The 17,694-nt window shown below is 46.5% G+C and overlaps 1 protein-coding gene across 2 annotated transcripts; it reads left to right on the plus strand.

Moving 5' to 3' along the window:
* Window positions 1–11,478: 11,478 nt before the first annotated feature.
* Aqp8 (aquaporin 8) lies at window positions 11,479–17,188 on the plus strand. 2 transcript variants are annotated; one of them, NM_007474.2, is made up of 6 exons: window positions 11,479–11,643; window positions 11,756–12,003; window positions 13,374–13,500; window positions 14,294–14,508; window positions 15,771–15,905; window positions 16,593–17,188. In NM_007474.2, the coding sequence occupies exons 1-6, from the start codon at window positions 11,632–11,634 to the stop codon at window positions 16,639–16,641; spliced, it is 786 nt and encodes a 261-aa protein (NP_031500.1). In that variant the 5' UTR covers window positions 11,479–11,631; the 3' UTR covers window positions 16,642–17,188. The 2 variants fall into 2 exon arrangements, with proteins under 2 accessions (NP_031500.1, NP_001102515.1); NM_001109045.1 differs by having other exon boundaries at window positions 11,759–12,003.
* Window positions 17,189–17,694: the final 506 nt, after the last annotated feature.

Raw genomic sequence — 17,694 nt, forward strand, 5'->3', positions numbered from 1 at the left:
GTGAGAGTGATGAAGGAGGACAACCAATGTTAACTACTTTGGGATCTCTCTCTCTCTCTCTCTCTCTCTCTCATACACACACACACACACACACACACACACACAGAGCATGCAAGCAAGCACACACACATGCACGCATTCATGTGTGCACACCACTTACACGTACGCACTAAAGGGAAAAATAACAGAAAGCTGGGCTTAGTAACACTTGCCTCTAATCCCTATATTTGGGATGCAGAGGCAAAAGAATCCAGAGTTCAAGATCATCCTATGCTACAAAATGGGTTTGAAGCTAGCCTAAACTCACACAGACCTTATAGCAGAAAAACCAAAACAAAACAAAATAAGCAACAGCAGCAACGAGTCCTTCCACAATACACCCCAACCTGTGTGAGCCCTTGACAGTGAGAGCCTGTGTTGTTATCTACAAAACCTGATAACAAAGTTACTAAAGCAATAGAAAACAAAAACTAGCAATGCTTTAAGCCAGTTTACAACATTTTGTTGAGTCACATCTATAACTCTTTGGGATGTTTGTGGTCTAGGGTCCATAGGATAGACAGGCCAGGAATGTTGTCTATGCGTTGTTCATGAATTTATAGGTCCTTAGTCTATTATTTTTAAACAACAACAAAAAAAAAAAGCCTGTAGCACTAACCCAGACTCAAAATCTTTGATCTGCAATTTGTCCTGCCTACAAGATGTGCTGTGGTAAAGGGGGTGTAAAAACTGGGGGGATGGCCAACTAATGACAGTCGAGCTTGAAACCTACACCATGAGAGCAAGCCCACTGGTGACACTGCCTGGAGGGTCAGAAACCAGAGGCTGGATAGCTCAAACACCTAGGATAGAACCAAACATGACCAGAAAAAAAAAAAAAAGTCAATGAAATGATTCCTAATGATCTTCTGCTATATTTGCCGACAGGAGCCTAGCAAAATCGTCATCAGAGGCTCCGTCCAGCAGCTGATGGAAACAGATGCAGATGCAGAGACTCACAGCCAAACATTAGGCCGAGTTAGGAGAATCCTGTGAAAAAAAGGGGAGGAAGTACTGAAGGAACCAGAGGGGTTAAGGACACCCCCAGAAAATCCACAGAATCAACTAACCTGGGTTCATAGGGGCTCACAGGAGCCCGAGCTAGGCCCTCTGTATATATGTTATAGTTGTGTAGCTTGGTCTTCTTGTGGGACTTCTAATAGTGGGTGTGGGCTGTCTCTGACTCTGTTGCCTGCTTTTGGGATCCTTCCACGGGGTTGCTTCATCCAGCCTTAATACAAGGGGAAGTGCCTAGTCTCATTGACATGCCATGTTTGGTTGATAGCCCTGTTTGGAGATCTGGGCTCTTTCGAAGGGAAATGGAGGAGGAGTAGATGGGGTTCGGGGAGTGGGGGGTGACTGGGAGGAGAGGATGTCCTGCAGTCAGGATAAAATATATGAGAGAAAAAAATTTCAAATACGATTAATTACTCTTTTGGGAAAAAAAAAAACCCTTTAAAACCTAACTTTTTTTCTTTCTTTCTGTTTGCTAACTTTTCTTATCCCTTAGCTCGCTAACTAACCTTTTCTTCTATTACTGGGCTAAAATATTAAATGGTGCTTTTGAGAAAAAGTGGATTTTTCTCATTACATCTGTTTTCTGCAGAACTTGGAGATTATGGAGAAGGAAGAGAACAAAATGAATTTAGAAGCTGGCATAGTGGCTCATACTTGTAATCCTAGCACTTAGGAGACAGAGGCAGGAAGGTCATGAGTTCAAGGCCAGCCAGGGGTTTCAGAGTGAGACTTTCTTTGGGTAAACAAAGTAAGTTGTTTAGGGGCCGCGAAGTTGCTCCGACCTGGCGTTTGCATCTGATCTTTAGTGAGCCTCAGTCTTTGAACTTTGGCTTACACAGGACAGGCATGAAGAATAAATAGGTCGGTGCTTGCCAACTGCTCTGTCCAGCCTGGACAGGACTGCTGACTCTTAACCAGCATTAGTATTGATAGCAGTCTGATGGCTGCAGCAACAAAGGCATAGCAAAGGGCCCTGGTTTTCTACTCTTTTTTTTTTTTTTTTTGAGGGAGCAGGGAACGGACACTCCATACCAGGATGAAACTTTTGGTGATTCTCATATATTAGCCTCTTGACTGTTGGAATAGCAGGCGTGAGCCACCACAGCTGGCTTATGGTTTCTGATCCTAAAAGGTGGTTTTTCACTGTGCGTATTTCCTTATTTACAGCAATAAAATATTGCCTCCAATGGCTTCAACCCTGAATTCTATTCTATTCTGTAGGGCTATAAATTCACCTCTGGACTCCTTCTTTATTTCTAGAGCAACACGACCAAAATAGAAACAACACATATCTAAATTCGGACTTGGTTTATTTTTAACTTTTTACTAAAGTGTAATGCACACAGAAACCCTGCTGCCTCAGCACCGCCAGCTATCACACAGTGAACACACCATGGCAGCGACTACACTGTGACACAGTGTCTACGTGCTTTTTAGCCTGGTGACCTCCCAAAGCTAACATGATGGCCGACTTTGCTCATTGCTGAACCCTGCAGCGTTTGGGGTGTATCCTTTTGTATCTACCTTCTTTTTCTTCTTTTTTTGAGATTTATTTTCTCATTAACCGATGCATGTAGGATCCACACCTCTCCTCATGCTTCTCTCATCAAAACGTTATCATAGTTGCGTGCAGTATCTCATGAGAGCTCAATAAAGCTGTTAATATTTATTAAATATAGTTGAGACTTGGAAAAGGAGCAGGCTTTTGCCAGAGTCAGGGAGCAATGTAGGTGGAAGAAACAGTCTGTCCAAAGACTCAAAGGGCGAGTGGAACTCAGGGGCATTAAGGAACCCACAGTAGTCAGGTTGCTGGAGTAGATAGCCATGTTCAACTGTTTTCAGAATTGTCACACCCCAGCTGTGCCCTATGTTTTTCTATAAACATAGAATACACAAGTAACAATGTCATCCCTGTCCAAGAGAATATCCTCTTACACACAGGAGGTTTTGTTTGCATGCATAAATGTATGTGTATATGTGTGTGCTTGAATGGATGTGGGTGCATGCGTGTGCAGGCAAATGTGGAGGTCCTAGCTTGACACTGGGAGCCTTCCTCCATCACTCCCTCATACTCGCTGAGGCAGGCTCTCTGAGTTGGAGCTAAAGCTGGCCAGTGCATCCATCCTGCTGGTCAGCTTACTCCACAGATGCCCCTGTCTTCTGAGCACTGGGATTGCAGGCAGGCTGCTGTGGCTAGCCAGCATGGAGATCTGAACTGTGACCCTCACACTTGGGTGGTTAAGTGCTTAGCCACTAGCTGTTACCCCAACTCATGGGAGTTTTATTTCTGTAACTTTCCAAATCTGACATTTGTTGGGCCTGTGCATATGTATGTGCACATAGTTAGTAAATATTGCAAGGTTGTGTTTCAAAGTCTGCTGACTCCCATTTCCCAGTTTCAGTACTGGTTGATCCTTGCTAGAGTCTACCAATCTAACATTGAAACGATTATTTATATTGCTTTATTTGATTTTTCCCACATGAAAATATTGCATCTTTATATTTATTGACCCTTCAGTTTCTCTTTTCCTTTTCTTTTTTTCCTGTACTAATGACTGAACCTTGGCATGCCTTCAACCACTGAGCTAATGAAAGAAAGATGAAATTTCAAGACCTGTAAGTCATATAAAGTACTCAGAAATTGCTGGTTGTTTGTGAGCCTAGAGGCTGCCTGGGGCTGAGAAAAAAGAAAAACAAACCTGGGTATGCCCCGTAGTTAAAACATTCCTGGGAACATCCTGACCATAAGATAAAGGGGAATGTGAAGACATAACAGGGCTATCTGAACTGAGTCAATAACTCATAGAACTCTGACACCCTGCACATACATGTAATTTTTCTGCTGATGCTTGAATAAGCCAATAGTGTCTCCCTATGCTGAATTCCACACCCCTAAGCCCCTTACCCCATAAAACCCCCCAGCTTTCGAGCCTCGTGGCTGACATCTGTTATCTCCTGTGTGGGATGCATGTCAGTCCGGAGCTCTGTCATTAAACGACCTCATGTAATTACATCAAGATGGTCCTTCGTGATTTTTTTGGGTGCTTGCCGAATTGGGAATTGAGTGGGGGTTTCCCCACTAGGTCTATCACTATTACCTCAAGCCCTGAGTTCTCCCTTTGTAGACATTATCTAACAGGACACAGGAAAAACAAGAATGAAAAAGGAGAAATGGAGAATCGTAATCATACATATAATGTAAGACAAGGTGGTCTTCAGATTAGGCCCTCATCGATGGCTGCCATGGATTAAGCCCTCAGCAAATGGATGCCATTTTTATTGCTTTACTACTGTTGGAAAGATGAAGAAGATGCTAGGAACATGGCCCATTGTTACTAATGTTTTAGTGACCTGCTGAATGTCCAGCAGATTCCTGGCTGAAAGGAGTTGTGAAATAGCCAACATGTCTGGTCATCGATGACTCAGATAACCGTAGGTTCTTGTGACATGGGGCCTGGTGGCTTCTATGAGAAAAGGGGTTGCTCAGGTTCAAACATATCTTGAAATTTGACACTGAAAAGAAGATTCATTTCCTGCAGTCAGGTTGCCCCAGGCTCTAAGGCACTACACAGGCTAGATAATCACAGAGCTGTTCCCACAGAGATGTAGCCTGGGTTTTAGAACACAGATATTCACTATAGTTTCTGGAATTTTCCAAGGAATACATAAGTCAGCACAGGCCTGAAACGAGCATGTGTCACATTGTAAATGGAGTCCTGCTTCAAGAACAGATTGTATCTCCAGTGAAGAGGGTGGGGGTTGCGTAGGGAATCAATCTTCTTTCCCTGGGGCCCATAGTTAGAAAGACATTCATGGTTACTAAAGAGGCCTCTCAACTTTCATGGTTCATTCAGTGCCTAGCCTCAAAATAGCTGGCTACAAAAGTCTTGTTTATGTGCGGAGAACTTACTTAGTCATTTGGGAGAGAAATGCATGTATATTGAAAATTTAAACATATAAAATTCTACATACATACTAATGACACCACAATACATAATTATATTGAACCTATTCCTACTCATGTTTTATTTTTTATTACATAATTATGACTAAGAAATTAATTTGTGTTCTAAAATGGCATCTTTTACATGTATACATGTGTGCTGCATATGCATTGTGGGGGCATGCCTATGTATAGGTATGTGCGTGTGTGGATGCATGTAGAAGCCAGAGATTGATATTCTGGATCTTTCTTGACCATGCTGCACTTCATTAAGTCATTCATGGTGGGTCTCATGCTGAACAGAGCTCACCTGTGAGACTGTGTCCCTGCCTCCCAAGTGGTAGGGTTATAGGCAAGCCACCACTTGTGTGGGCATACTTGTGCTCTAGGGATCTTGTGGACTTGTGTGGAAGTGCTTAATTCATTGACCATCTCCACAGTCCACAACATTATTTTTATTTGTTTATTTAAGGCAGGGTCTCACTATATAGTCTTGGCTGTCTTGGAACTCCATAGGTAGACCGTGCTATAGATCAGTATGGCCTTGAGCTCACAGAGATCCTCCTGCCTCTGCTTCCCAAGTGCTGAGATCAGAGGTGTGCTCGAACACTGCCCAGCTAATTTCTCAGACTATAATCAGACCAGGCACCGCAGTTCTCATTTTTAAAACCAAAACCTTTTAACTCTCATTTTTGTTATTTACCCAGGCATGTGTATGTGACATATGAGTGTATTCAATGTGTATGTGGGGGAGGGTGCCGGAGGAGGGAGTGGGGTCCCCACCCCTGGCCTCCTGCTGGATCACAGGCAGAAGTGAGCACTGAGCCATTTCTCCAGCCCCAGTCATTTGGATTTTTATCATGGTGACTGCTGTAAAATCAACCTCATGAAGAAAGAAGATCTACTGCCATTACAAGGGAAGGTAGTCCTGAGCCTGTCTGGCAGTGGTTTCTGAGAGACTCTGGACATTACTGTGTTTTCTCTGGAAACTTAAGATGTTCACAGCCTTCCTGTGAACTTGTAAGAGCCCCCAGCCCCAGACTGGCCACAAGAGCTGGCACACAATTGGCAACTGCAGGGCCATTTACTAAGTCTGGAGTTAATATTCTGGATTTGATTTGGTATCATGGTCATGATGTCATCTCAGATCTGTCACTGGGAAATTGCAGCTCATGGTCTCTAGATGAATGCCCGTAGCACCAACACCACATTCTTGCATGAGCAGAAGAGCTATCCATGCCAAAGAGGGGAGGGGAGTGGCAATGTACTATCACATGAAAACCACCTTTGAACTCCATCAGGAGCTGATAGTGGGCTACAGAGATAGCGTAAGGTATCAGCATCCAGATAGGAATAAAACAAAGGCTTTGATCATATCAACTAGGGGTGGGAAAGCTGTGACGCTATTAGGAACATTCTCTCATCGTAGCCTAGTGGGATCTTTGTGATTTGAGAAACCACACCGGTGTGTGGGCTCATCCAGACCCTTGGATTTCTCAGGGTGAAAAGTGCTGATTGATTAGATTTACCCCTTGTTTTGGAGCTGTGGTATCCAAGCTTGCCCTGAGTGGGGGAGGGGCTCGTCTAGAGGACTAACAGCTAGTTGTCCCAGCAGTCAGGGAGGAACTAGTTTGGTGTTTGAAGAAGTTGAAGTGGGTCTGAGGAGTCCAAGTAAAATATCAGAGACAAGCATGAGAGTCTGGCTCAACTCTGTGGACCCCTGTGGTGGGAAGTGAATCAGGACATAGGATGGAAGGCCCGTGTGGCTGGCCAAGGGCTTCACTTTGAATGTGAAATGCCTCCAGTGCTCTCCTGTGTTTGTACACTTGGTCCCCAGATGGTGGGGCTGTTTGGGAAGGCTGTGGAACCTATGTGAGTGGTGGCTTGAGACTCGAGCCTCTGGCTCCACTTCTGACCTGTTCTCTGCTTCTTGATTGCAGATGCAGTGTGACCAGCCACTGACAATCTGCAGCAATACCTCCTGCGCCAAGATAGATGGTGTTCTCAAACTGCAAGCTAAGATAGGCCCTTCCTCCCTTCAGTCGATCCCTTGTTGGAGATAATTGTCAATTGGATTGACCATGCAGAGAGCAACCATCCTGTGGTACGGATCCCTGGTACTCATACACTGCCTGTCTCTGTCTTCCTGCGCCCATAGCTGGGCTGTGATTCTCAGATTCTTCTGCAGTCAGGTGACGCCGTTTCACCAATTTCTAGCCCATCAAGAATGCTCGGAACAGCTGGGCAGTGGTGGAGCACACCTTTAATCCCAGCACTTGGGAGGCAGAGGCAGGAGGATTTCTGAGTTTGAAGCCAGTCTAGTCTACAGAGTGAGTTCTGGGACAGCCAGGGCTACATAGAAGTCTTATTTCTAGGCTCAGCCCATAACAACTTCTTACAGAACCCTTTATAGTCTCTTTTGACATTTGCTGGAAGGTACCCAAGGGCTGCACCATGGGAAGCTTAAAGATGGAAATATCCAGATACTCCCAGTGATCCCTTAGTGGAAATGCTGTGTGGCTAGTTCTGTGAGCTATGAACCCATTTTGATTATGTTATGACATTGAAGTGTTGGGGGACACATTTGTGATGGCACCTCTCCTGGAAGCCACTGCTATGGCTGCTATTTATTGGGTCTTATCTTAGTCTGTTCATTCAACAAGCCTACGGAGTGGGCCCCTTCCATAGATTAAAAGAGGAAACTGGAGCCCTGCTGGCAGCAGGTGAAGAACAGAATATTCTGCTCCCAAAATGCAGACCCAAGTACGAAACTATGCTCTACGGTTCCAGTGGGAAAGGAATGGGCGAAAACTAGGTAGGCAAGAAGACCTCATGAGGAGTTGTTGAAGTGTTATTAGCTGGGAGCCTGGGAGATGGGGAAACAGGGTCTTGTCCATGCTGATTGAGAGGGAGACTGAGGGGATCAGCGAGGACAAGCCTAATGGCAGCTGTGTAGTAAATGGTGGCTTTAATATCATCATCATCTCTCTCTCTCTCTCTAAATATATATATAATGTATATTTAATAAATATATTTATTATATGTTAATATATAAAATATTTAATAAATATATTTGTTATATATTATACAACAAATATATTTATGTTTATTATTTATTAATATTTATACATGTATTGTATCAATATATTTATTATATATTATATATAATTATAACTATATAATTATATATATAATCTGTCTGTCTATCTATGCATATGTACAGGTGTATGTGTGTGTGACAGCTTTTGTGTGGACAGCCTTCTGTATTACTCCTCACCTTCCACTTTGCTCTTTTGAGACAGAGTCTTTGCTTACTAGTTGCTGTACACACTAGGCTAACCAGCCCACTAGTATCTGGGGATTCTCTTGCCTCTGCCTCCCGCCCTGCCTCTGCATCTCTGTGTGGTAGGAACTCTGGAATTGTGACTCGCTGGATCGTTTCAGGTTTTATGTGAATTCTGGGGATTCAAACTCAAGTTTCATGCTCATGGGGCAAAGACTTTAACCACTGAGCCACCTTCTCACTCCTAGTTTGACTTTCTAAAACAGGAAGCGGTGCTGATCTGGGCAGAAACAGAGAGAATTGTTCTGGAAGATCTGCTGGGAGGATGTGTGGTGACTATCTTATCTTGCTCTCACAGGGACCAAAGAAACATACTGTGTACTGTGATGTTGGGGTAGAAGGAGGCAGGAAACAGGATGGGAAGACAAACATCGTGAAAGCAAGGCCTAAACCTTTGGCCATACAAAGATGCGTAGGGAGGCCTGCTTCCCTGCCCTGGTTTACAAGGCAGGCAATTGTCTGGGTGTGTCTACCTCTGTCCTGGAGTGGATAGTTTTAATCTGTACCAGTGTGCTCAAGGTCTCTAGTCTCTTTGTGTCTCCTTTAATCATCTGACAGTAAGGACAATGACTAACAGGACTAATCTCAGGGATGCTGGGAAGAGATTCAGCGTGATGGTGGGGCTGGATGCACATGTTGTGCGTTCTCGGTAAGTGCTAGAAATGATGGTTAAACTCCAAGCCTTTAATATTAGTCCTCTGTCTCCATCCACACAGTCAGGCCAGAGCTCTCAGCCTAGCAGAATCCTGAAACTCAACGGTTACAGTAGTGATGGGCTCATAGCAGCTATTTAAACATTTGTGAGACAAAGAGGAAGGAACATTGCATCTTCCTGCCTCCCTTTCTCCCTCCCTCCCTCCTTCCCTATCTCTCTCAGTCTCTCCTGTCCTTCTGATAGTCTCTTCAAAGCTAATGGATATAGTTGAGTTTATAGCCTTTTCTTCCACTAAGTGGCAAAGTGTGTGTGTAACAGAAAATTGACCACTTTAACTATTGCGAGTGTACAGCTTAGTGGTGTTAATTATCCTCAGCTGCTTGTTATCTATCTCTAACACTCATCTCTAGAATGTCTTCATCTCCCCAACCAAAAAAAAAAAAATCACTCTACTTCAGGCTTTGGAAACCACTAACCAAACTAACAAACAGACAAATAAACAATTTGTTTATTTATCTATTTATCTATCTATTTAGAGAGAGAGAGAGAGAGAGAGAGTGTGTGTGTGTGTGTGTGTGTGTGTGTGTGTGTGTAGCTCAGAGGACAGCTTGCAGAGGTTGGTTTTCTCCTTCTACCACATAGTTAGGTCCTGAGGATAGAATTCAGTTATTAAGCTTGGGGAAAAACTACTTTTACCCACTAGGCCACACTGCACAGTCTCCCTCCCCCCTGCCCTGTTCCTACTTTTTTTTTTAAGATAAGATCTCATATAGCCAGGTTGGCATCAACCTTTCTGTGTAACTAAGGGTGACCTTTCTGTGTAGCTAAGATGCCCCCTCCTGCACTCACCTCCCCCGTGTCGGCATTACAGGTGTGCACCACCACGTCAGGTTCTGTGGGGTGCTTAGGAGAGGATCAAACCTAGGGTTCAGAGTGCAAAACACGCATCCCACCAACTAAGCCCCTCCTGACCCCATCCCTCCTTTTGTATTTACAAACCCGACTGTCCCGGTCCCTTATGTAAGTTGATTTACGTTGTCCTTTTGTCCCGGTCCCTTATATAACTTGATTTACATTGTCCTTTTGTCCCGGTCCCTTATATAACTTGATTTACATTGTCCTTTTGTGACATTTCACTGTTATTATGATCTTAGGCTTTGTCATCGTGAAAAAGTGCTTTTTCTTCTGCGGCATGCTGTAAAGATTGGACCCTCCTCATGGAGTGTTCTCCAGGTGAACCTGAGGCAATGTATGCAAGGCTCTTAGCCAGCTGCTGGCACTGTAACATCCGAGTGTGCATTCTAAGGTTGGTGGACGTTAATACATATGAACTCTTGCCCGTGGGTGTCTATATGGGTATTACAGGTCTGTGGGGAAGGGGAACTGGTATAGCTCATGGGGTGTCCCCCCCCCCCCGCTGTAAGTTTTATAGCTTTGAAGGGAAAGGTTTCCTGGCAGTTGGGAGCCAAGGGATACCACAAAGCCATTCTGCATGACAAATTTCATACAAGAGATTTATTAGAAGGGAAAAACCCAGGAGGGTGGCTACCTCTGCTCAGACAAGAAGCGGCAGAGAACTGAGCAGAAGACAGGCTTTATTTTGGGCTTAGGGGTAGGGGAACAGAACTTTCCAGGGTAGAACTTTCCAGGGTGGGGATTAGTGGGACTTCAAATCCTGATCTTGGGCTTTTTACTCTGTAGGGCGGAGCTGGGCCACCTGAGTGGTGATTATAGCAGTTGGAGATCCTCAGGGGCAGGGCCTGGCCACTCGCACGCCATGAGGGGCTTACACATATATTCTGAGTTCATGGACTCTGGCATTTTTGTACTGTATCTGGAGCTACCTTGAGTCCTTTTCATTTCTTCACTCATTGAAGCCCTGTAAGGATGCCATGCCATTAGCTCAGTCGCTGTCATTTGCCGATGAAACAGTGAAAGTGACTCGAGCTCAGTGGCACTCAATTGCGTGGTTAGCTCTTGGCTTGTACAAGCTGAGCTGGGGTGTCAGTGCAGGCAGTGTGAGCAGAGGGGTGCATCTCACTGGTGGTTCCCTGGCTTTGGGTAGGTAAGCCCGTAGGTCCTACTCCTACTCATCCCCAGGTTTCCAAAGTCCACCAGCTTTACCATACACAACAGTGCCATATTGTCCCTACTGCCTTAGGCAGCCAGCAGCCATCATCAGCTCACACACTCGCTGGGTCAGGTGATCAGGGTATTTGTGGAAAAGGTCCTGGGTGGGAAAGAGACCCACGAGGATGGTGGAATGTCAATGGTAGCGGAGCTGGCTGTTACTGAGTGTGCAGTGTCTCCTGCTGGGACCTTCCTCAGGCCTGAGCACTCATGCACATGATACAAGCTAACCACGCCTTTCCTGTTGCTGGCACTAAGCCCAGCAATCATTGATCCCACGTGGCCCTTGCCCTGTTGAGATTAGAAAAAAAAAGTTGACTCTTCTGGGCCACCTCCCATTCGGGCTTTATTGCTTTCTGGACACCTTTGGTGAATGTCCCCAGTCCTTTAAAAGCGCAGAGTCCGCTAGACTCTACCTCCAGTCTGTGACCTAGAGATAAGTGAGTACAATCTAGGGCAGCCGGCGAAGCTCCTGGTAGCTCTGGCTCGGATCTTCTTGAGCAGATGTCTGGGGAGGTGAGTCTGTTGCCTGGGCAAGGGCACTAAGGATTTGGTCAAGGCTGGGGGTGGGGGCTTTTGTCTTGGGGCCTCTGCCACCCATGTTTCCTGTCTTTTTTTCCCCCTACGGCAGACACCAATGTGTAGTATGGACCTACCTGAGGTCAAGGTGAAGACCAGCATGGCTGGCAGATGCCGTGTGTTCTGGTATGAGCAATACGTACAACCATGTATAGTGGAACTTGTGGGCTCCGCTCTCTTCATCTTCATCGGATGTCTATCGGTCATTGAGAATAGTCCGAATACTGGGCTCCTGCAGCCTGCCTTGGCTCATGGGCTGGCCTTGGGGCTCATCATTGCTACCTTGGGGAACATCAGGTGAGACCAGACCTCATCATTAGCTTAGTGCCAATCTGGGGAATTCTTGGGCACCCACTTATGGTCTTACAAACGTGGGGGTGGGTCATCTAGCTCTGCAGTCTGTGAAGACTATTAAATAGGAGTCATACTGTTACTACATGTTAAAGTTAGCTTCGAGCCAACATATACCCATTGCTAGCTATTGCCTCTGCTCTATACTGAGCATGATTCAGATATTTGATTCTAGTGACAAACTTAAGAAATAGGTTCTGTTATTTCCCGTTTTATATTTGCAAAAGAGAAAAGTCCACATCACTGAGATGAGGTATTTGCTACCAGGTGGTGGAGCCAGGAGTCAAATTCAAGCTGTCTGGCTTAGTGTCCAAAGCCGAGGGATTGTCTTGGGGAGATGGGATCGTGGGGTGCTCAGTATTCACTACTGTTGCTGCTACTCTTTGGGAGTGAATTGGAAAAAGCAAAGCGCCGGGTTTTTGTCCACTGCGATGCACAGAAAGTGCAGGGGCTTCAACCTGACAAGAGTGTTTTGTTTTGTTTTGTTTTTTAGAGGCAGAAAAATGACCATCCCTTGGTTTTTTATCTGGGTAGGAGCCCAGTAGAATGGGTTGATGGGAGGTGGGCTGTTTCCCAGAAGAGCCAGCTGTAATGGTAGACATTCCGATTGGGTCATCTGACAGGGGGACTGGGATAGGGCTGTTCTCTATCTCACTCGAAATCAGATCTGAGTGAGGACATTGAGTTACTGCCCTCTGGGAAGAAACAATGGACAGTTTATTATCTCTTTAAATGGGTGGGTGGGGGTGCAGGAGTTCTGGGCAGGGTGAAAGGCACATGACCTTCTATCTAGGTAGGCCTGGTGGCTTCCTGGCTGGGCAACCAAGGCGAGCCTCTGAGCTTGTGTTTAGCTGTGTGATGCAGAAGAGGGCAGCATCAGCTTCAGTGAAGCCCGGAGTATGACCAGCAGGCAGAGATGCCTGCTGAACACGCACCAACATCTTGCTTTTGCAGTCAGCTGTACCGACTGTAGGTACAGCACTTTGGCCACATTTCTGAAAGGCCAGAACAAGCTCTGAGGAGTTGGAGTAAACCATGGATGTTCTCTGTATGTGTTTGTCTCTAAGGCCAACTAGGGCCTGGGGTTAGGGCCTGCTCCACCCATCTGCAGCTACCTTTGCTCCTCTCACCCCAACACAAAGCTCTTCGTGGAAAAACGGGAGCGATTTGCACATTTCTGCTTATGGAAGGGACTGGGCTGACTCCAGCCTGCAGGCTCAGCTTGGAGGACAGGCTGAAGTACATATTCCCAAGGGATGTCCCTGTGGTGAGCCTTGGAGCATGTCCTCATGGCTTCCTTCTCTTCTTGGTTGTAGCGGTGGACACTTCAACCCTGCTGTGTCGCTGGCAGTCACAGTGATCGGAGGCCTCAAGACCATGCTGCTAATTCCCTATTGGATCTCCCAGCTATTTGGAGGGCTGATTGGGGCTGCCTTGGCTAAAGTGAGTGGTCCCTGCTGGGATAGGACTAGTGGCTTGGTACTGATGGAGTCCCCTTTCCCCTCTCTTACCTTTGGGTTTGCTTGAAATCTTAGAAATCTTTCTATTAGTCAAAAAGGCTACTTCCCGGGCCAAGGAGATGCCCCAGCAGTTAAGAGCACTGGCTGCTCCTCCAGAGGACCTGGGTTCAGTTCTCAGCACCCACATGGCAGCTCACAACCTTATGTAACTCCAGTCTTAGGGCTCTAACACTCTTTCCTGGCCTCTGTGGTTACTAGGCATGCACGTGGTGCCCTAGCAGGAGACTTGAACATGCCAGAGAAATGGTCTACCATAGAGCTTCATCCCCTGGATGGGCTCTGTATATAATTCCTGGGGCTCCTTCCCTCCATCCCTCCTGCTCCCCCTCCTTTCTATTCTTCCCTTCTCCCTCACTGTTGACTTCCACCAGTGCCTGTCCCCATGAGACTGACTCACTTTCAACCACTCACTCTGTTTTCTCAAGGCCCTCAGGTCCCTCAATGTCTTCATCTTGGAGAGCTTGAGGCAAGCTAGTTTTGCGCTCTTTTTCTCAGCGAAGATTATTTAGGGGGACTAGGGCCCAACACCCATTATCCTCAGTTTTCAAAGGTGCAAAGCAAGGCTCAGGGAAGTCTTGCAGCTTCTTCGGTTATACATGAAAAGGGGAGAAGCTGGGAAACAGACATGGCTCTGCCCAAATGCAGATGGGTGGGAGCACGGACCTGTGTCAGCTCCCAGCGTCTCTCGTCTAGGCTGAGTGGCTTTTCCTCCACAGGTGGTGAGTCCAGAGGAAAGATTCTGGAATGCATCTGGGGCAGCCTTTGCCATCGTCCAGGAGCAGGAGCAGGTGGCAGAAGCCCTGGGGATAGAGATCATTCTGACAATGCTGTTGGTATTGGCTGTGTGTATGGGTGCTGTCAATGAGAAGACAATGGGCCCTTTAGCCCCATTCTCCATTGGCTTCTCTGTCATTGTGGACATCCTGGCAGGGTAAGTATCCCTCAAAAGTGTGATGGCTGCCCCGTGGCAAATGGAGAGTGGGCTGGCTTTAGGCAGGCAAGAGGCAATGGTGGGTAGGTGGTATCAGGCAGTGCTAGGTGATTTTTGGCTAGAGAATATGGCCACCCTTCTACTTCATTTAGGGCTAAGTCAGAGGTCTGGATGAAAATTCCTAATTTCTGTAATAAGAAATAAAGCATTCCCTCGGGGTGTTGACTCTGTCTTACAAAAAATGATCTCTAACCCTGGTCTCTTTGATTTCAAGCTTCTTGTTAGTTTTGGGAAGGCATTAAGGAGACTCAGGAAAGATTTCTCCCTTGTATAGGTAGTCAAACTGTGGTTCCGAAAGGCAAGAAATGACTCAGGGTCACTGAGAGTCTAAAGAGACAAATCTGGGACAATTATTCACATCTGCTGAAATGTAAGAGGTCAACACCAAAAGTTCAGTTCCTTTTTTTCATTTGGACACAGAACCAAACCTTTCTCAGGCTCAGGGCTCTGTCCCCTTGAATGGTCCGGGAATGCCGTAGCTCAGCAGTAGTGGTGCTTTGCTGCCACCTAGTGACACTTGCTTCACTTACAAGTGTGCTCCCCTACCTGGATGGGCTTCTGGACACAGAACCCACTGAAGGTTATAGATCAGCCTGAAGGCACTGGGTTTGGAGACAGAACCCAGAGCTGAGGTGTGCCTTGGAAACAAGCTCCTTCTGGAAGTAGGGCCCAAGTCTGTGGCATGAGGTCCTCAGTGTGCCAGACACACTTTAGTAACCATCAGGACATGCACATTGTGTCATTTGTTCCTGGCTACAGCCTATGGAGTGGATACTGCCACCTCAGTGGATATGTAGAGAGGTTAGACAAAGGTCACAGAGTAGAACTGCCCGGGCTGGACTTTGAATGTAGGTCAACTCCAAAATGGGCGGAGCTCCTTGGACTTTGCTTTCTAGACTTTGGAAAGGAATGTGCTCCACTTTCCCCTCCTGTCGTGACTAAGCAGGTGCTTTTGCTGACCATTTGTTCTAGAAGTGTGTATGTATGCGGAGGGGCTGATATGATGGTCATGTAGCAATCACCCTTTGTCAGCCTAGAGCTAAGCAAGGCTCCCTTACAGCCTCTGGGATCCACCCAGGGGCCCTGGTATGGGCGTTTAGAGAGGATGTCTGCTTGAGGCTGGCTGTAGGCCTGATTAAGGATGTGGGTTTGAGGTAGGACCTTCTGAGATGCTGGTAACTTGGGTACCTATGTGTCTGCAGTGGTAGCATCTCTGGAGCCTGCATGAACCCTGCTCGTGCCTTTGGACCTGCTGTGATGGCTGGCTACTGGGACTTCCATTGGATCTACTGGCTGGGCCCCCTCCTGGCTGGCCTCTTTGTAGGACTGCTCATTAGGTAGGAGGGTGACAGAGAATCTACAGCTACTAGATTGGCATTCACATAACCTTGGAGGAAAATGGGAATCTTCAGAGGGAAGTGTGCTGCCTCTGCCTAAGGCCTTTGGCTCCAAGTGATAGAGATCCACTTTGCAAGGGGAACTAACTGGCTCTTAGGATTGAAGTGTTCATGGGTGTCACTGGCTCCAAGTAGGACTCAAATGTGTTTTGAAGGACTTGGGATAGTCCTATGGGTGGGTAGGCTTCATGTTTAGGTTGGCTTTAAAATATTTTTTTATCTATTTTTTTTACAACATATTTAGATAATATTCTTTCCCCTTGGAGCACCAATTCCTCCCAGACCTTCCCTATCTTCCCTTGGCTGTGTCTGGGAGGGCTGAGTCTGGGCTGGATGCGTAGCCTTCTTGTAACATTACCCACTGCAGTCTAGAGGCTTCAGGCTATGCCTGGAGCCGGGTGTAAAACACCACTAATCACTCCGTTGCTGATTTCTGAATGGCTACCCATACACACCCTTCTGGATAAGGTATGTGTGGGACCAGAGAGGAAACTGCCCACCCACTGCCTGAGAGGACTCAGCTCAGGAAACCACCCGTCTAGAGAGTTCTGGGCTTAGAGATTTGTAATGGAGAGCTGGGTCTTTCTTGCAGGGGAATAGAGACCTCACAGGGCAATTTATTTTTAGGCTCCTCATCGGAGATGAGAAAACCCGCCTAATTCTAAAGTCGAGGTGAAGAAGAACTGCTGGCGACGTTCCCACTGCCTGGAGTCCTCAGCTGCTTGTCCTAAGTTGAGGACGGAACAATTCCATTATCTCCTGCAGGACCTGAGCTAACAGGAGTCACCATGACAGCAGCTGACCTAGGCCTGGCTTCTCAGGCAGGCAGGCAGGCAGGCGGCTGCTGCTCTGTCCTGAGCATGCTCCTGGAAACCTGGAATTTCTCTGTGCTCATGGAGTGGGCCTGGGGCCCAGCCTAAAGACAGGTAGAGACCGCATAGAAAAAGAGGGTAGGCCTCTTTTCTTGCGAGAGGGCAGGGATTAGAAGGGCTGAGAAGGTGGAGAATGCACACTGTCCATTTCTTCAGTCCTCTTTCTTTTTTACTAGGTTGGGTTTGGAACCCAATTCATGCACACTAGGTGAGCACTTTGCTACTGAGCCCCTGCTCTCCACACCCTCTTTTCTCTTGATTACAGTTACAGAAGGTCTTTCAGGAGCCCAAAGATCTTGCTTCCTCAGCTCCCAATCTGACTTTGTAATAAATGGCTTAGCATTTCATCCCAGGTGTCTGTTGACTTGTCTTTTGTTTAAGACATGGGCACTGATGAGGAGGAAATAAAAGTCTGGGTGGAGAGGCTGGCTTGCAGAGCCAAGGTAGGTACTTATATGGTCCCTTTCAGAGTCTGTCTGCACTCAGATGGAGCCACTGTGGCATTAAGCCCAGAGCACAGTGTTCATTTACTTACGCTCTAGTTGGAAAACCTGCTGAAAATTGAATGTAAAACCCAGGGCCTTGGTGAATGCCCAGTACTACCTGGATATGGACCAATCCATTCATTGCACTCTAGCTAGGGATGAGGTGGGGGTGGGGCAAAGATGCAGGAATTCTTCATGGAAGGAGAACAGCAGCAGATAGCATAGACTGATGAGCCACTGGCATGTGGGTGAGAGACGTGAATAGAATAAAGAAGGGATAAGGAGACACAGTAGTAACACATCTTCCAAGTGGAGCATGTATCTACTCTAAGAACCATGGGGCATGGGTTTGATTCTCAGAACCCACATGGT

The sequence above is a fragment of the Mus musculus genome, chromosome 7, assembly GCF_000001635.26.
Source record: "Mus musculus strain C57BL/6J chromosome 7, GRCm38.p6 C57BL/6J".
Lineage (NCBI taxonomy): Eukaryota > Metazoa > Chordata > Mammalia > Rodentia > Muridae > Mus > Mus musculus.

Coding starts and splice junctions, on each gene's coding strand:
- Aqp8 (NM_007474.2), top strand. Junction 13,501..14,293: donor TTGGGGCTGCCTTGGCTAAA/GTGAGTGGTCCC, acceptor TTTCCTCCACAG/GTGGTGAGTCCAGAGGAAAG. Junction 15,906..16,592: donor TTTGTAGGACTGCTCATTAG/GTAGGAGGGTGA, acceptor ATTTATTTTTAG/GCTCCTCATCGGAGATGAGA.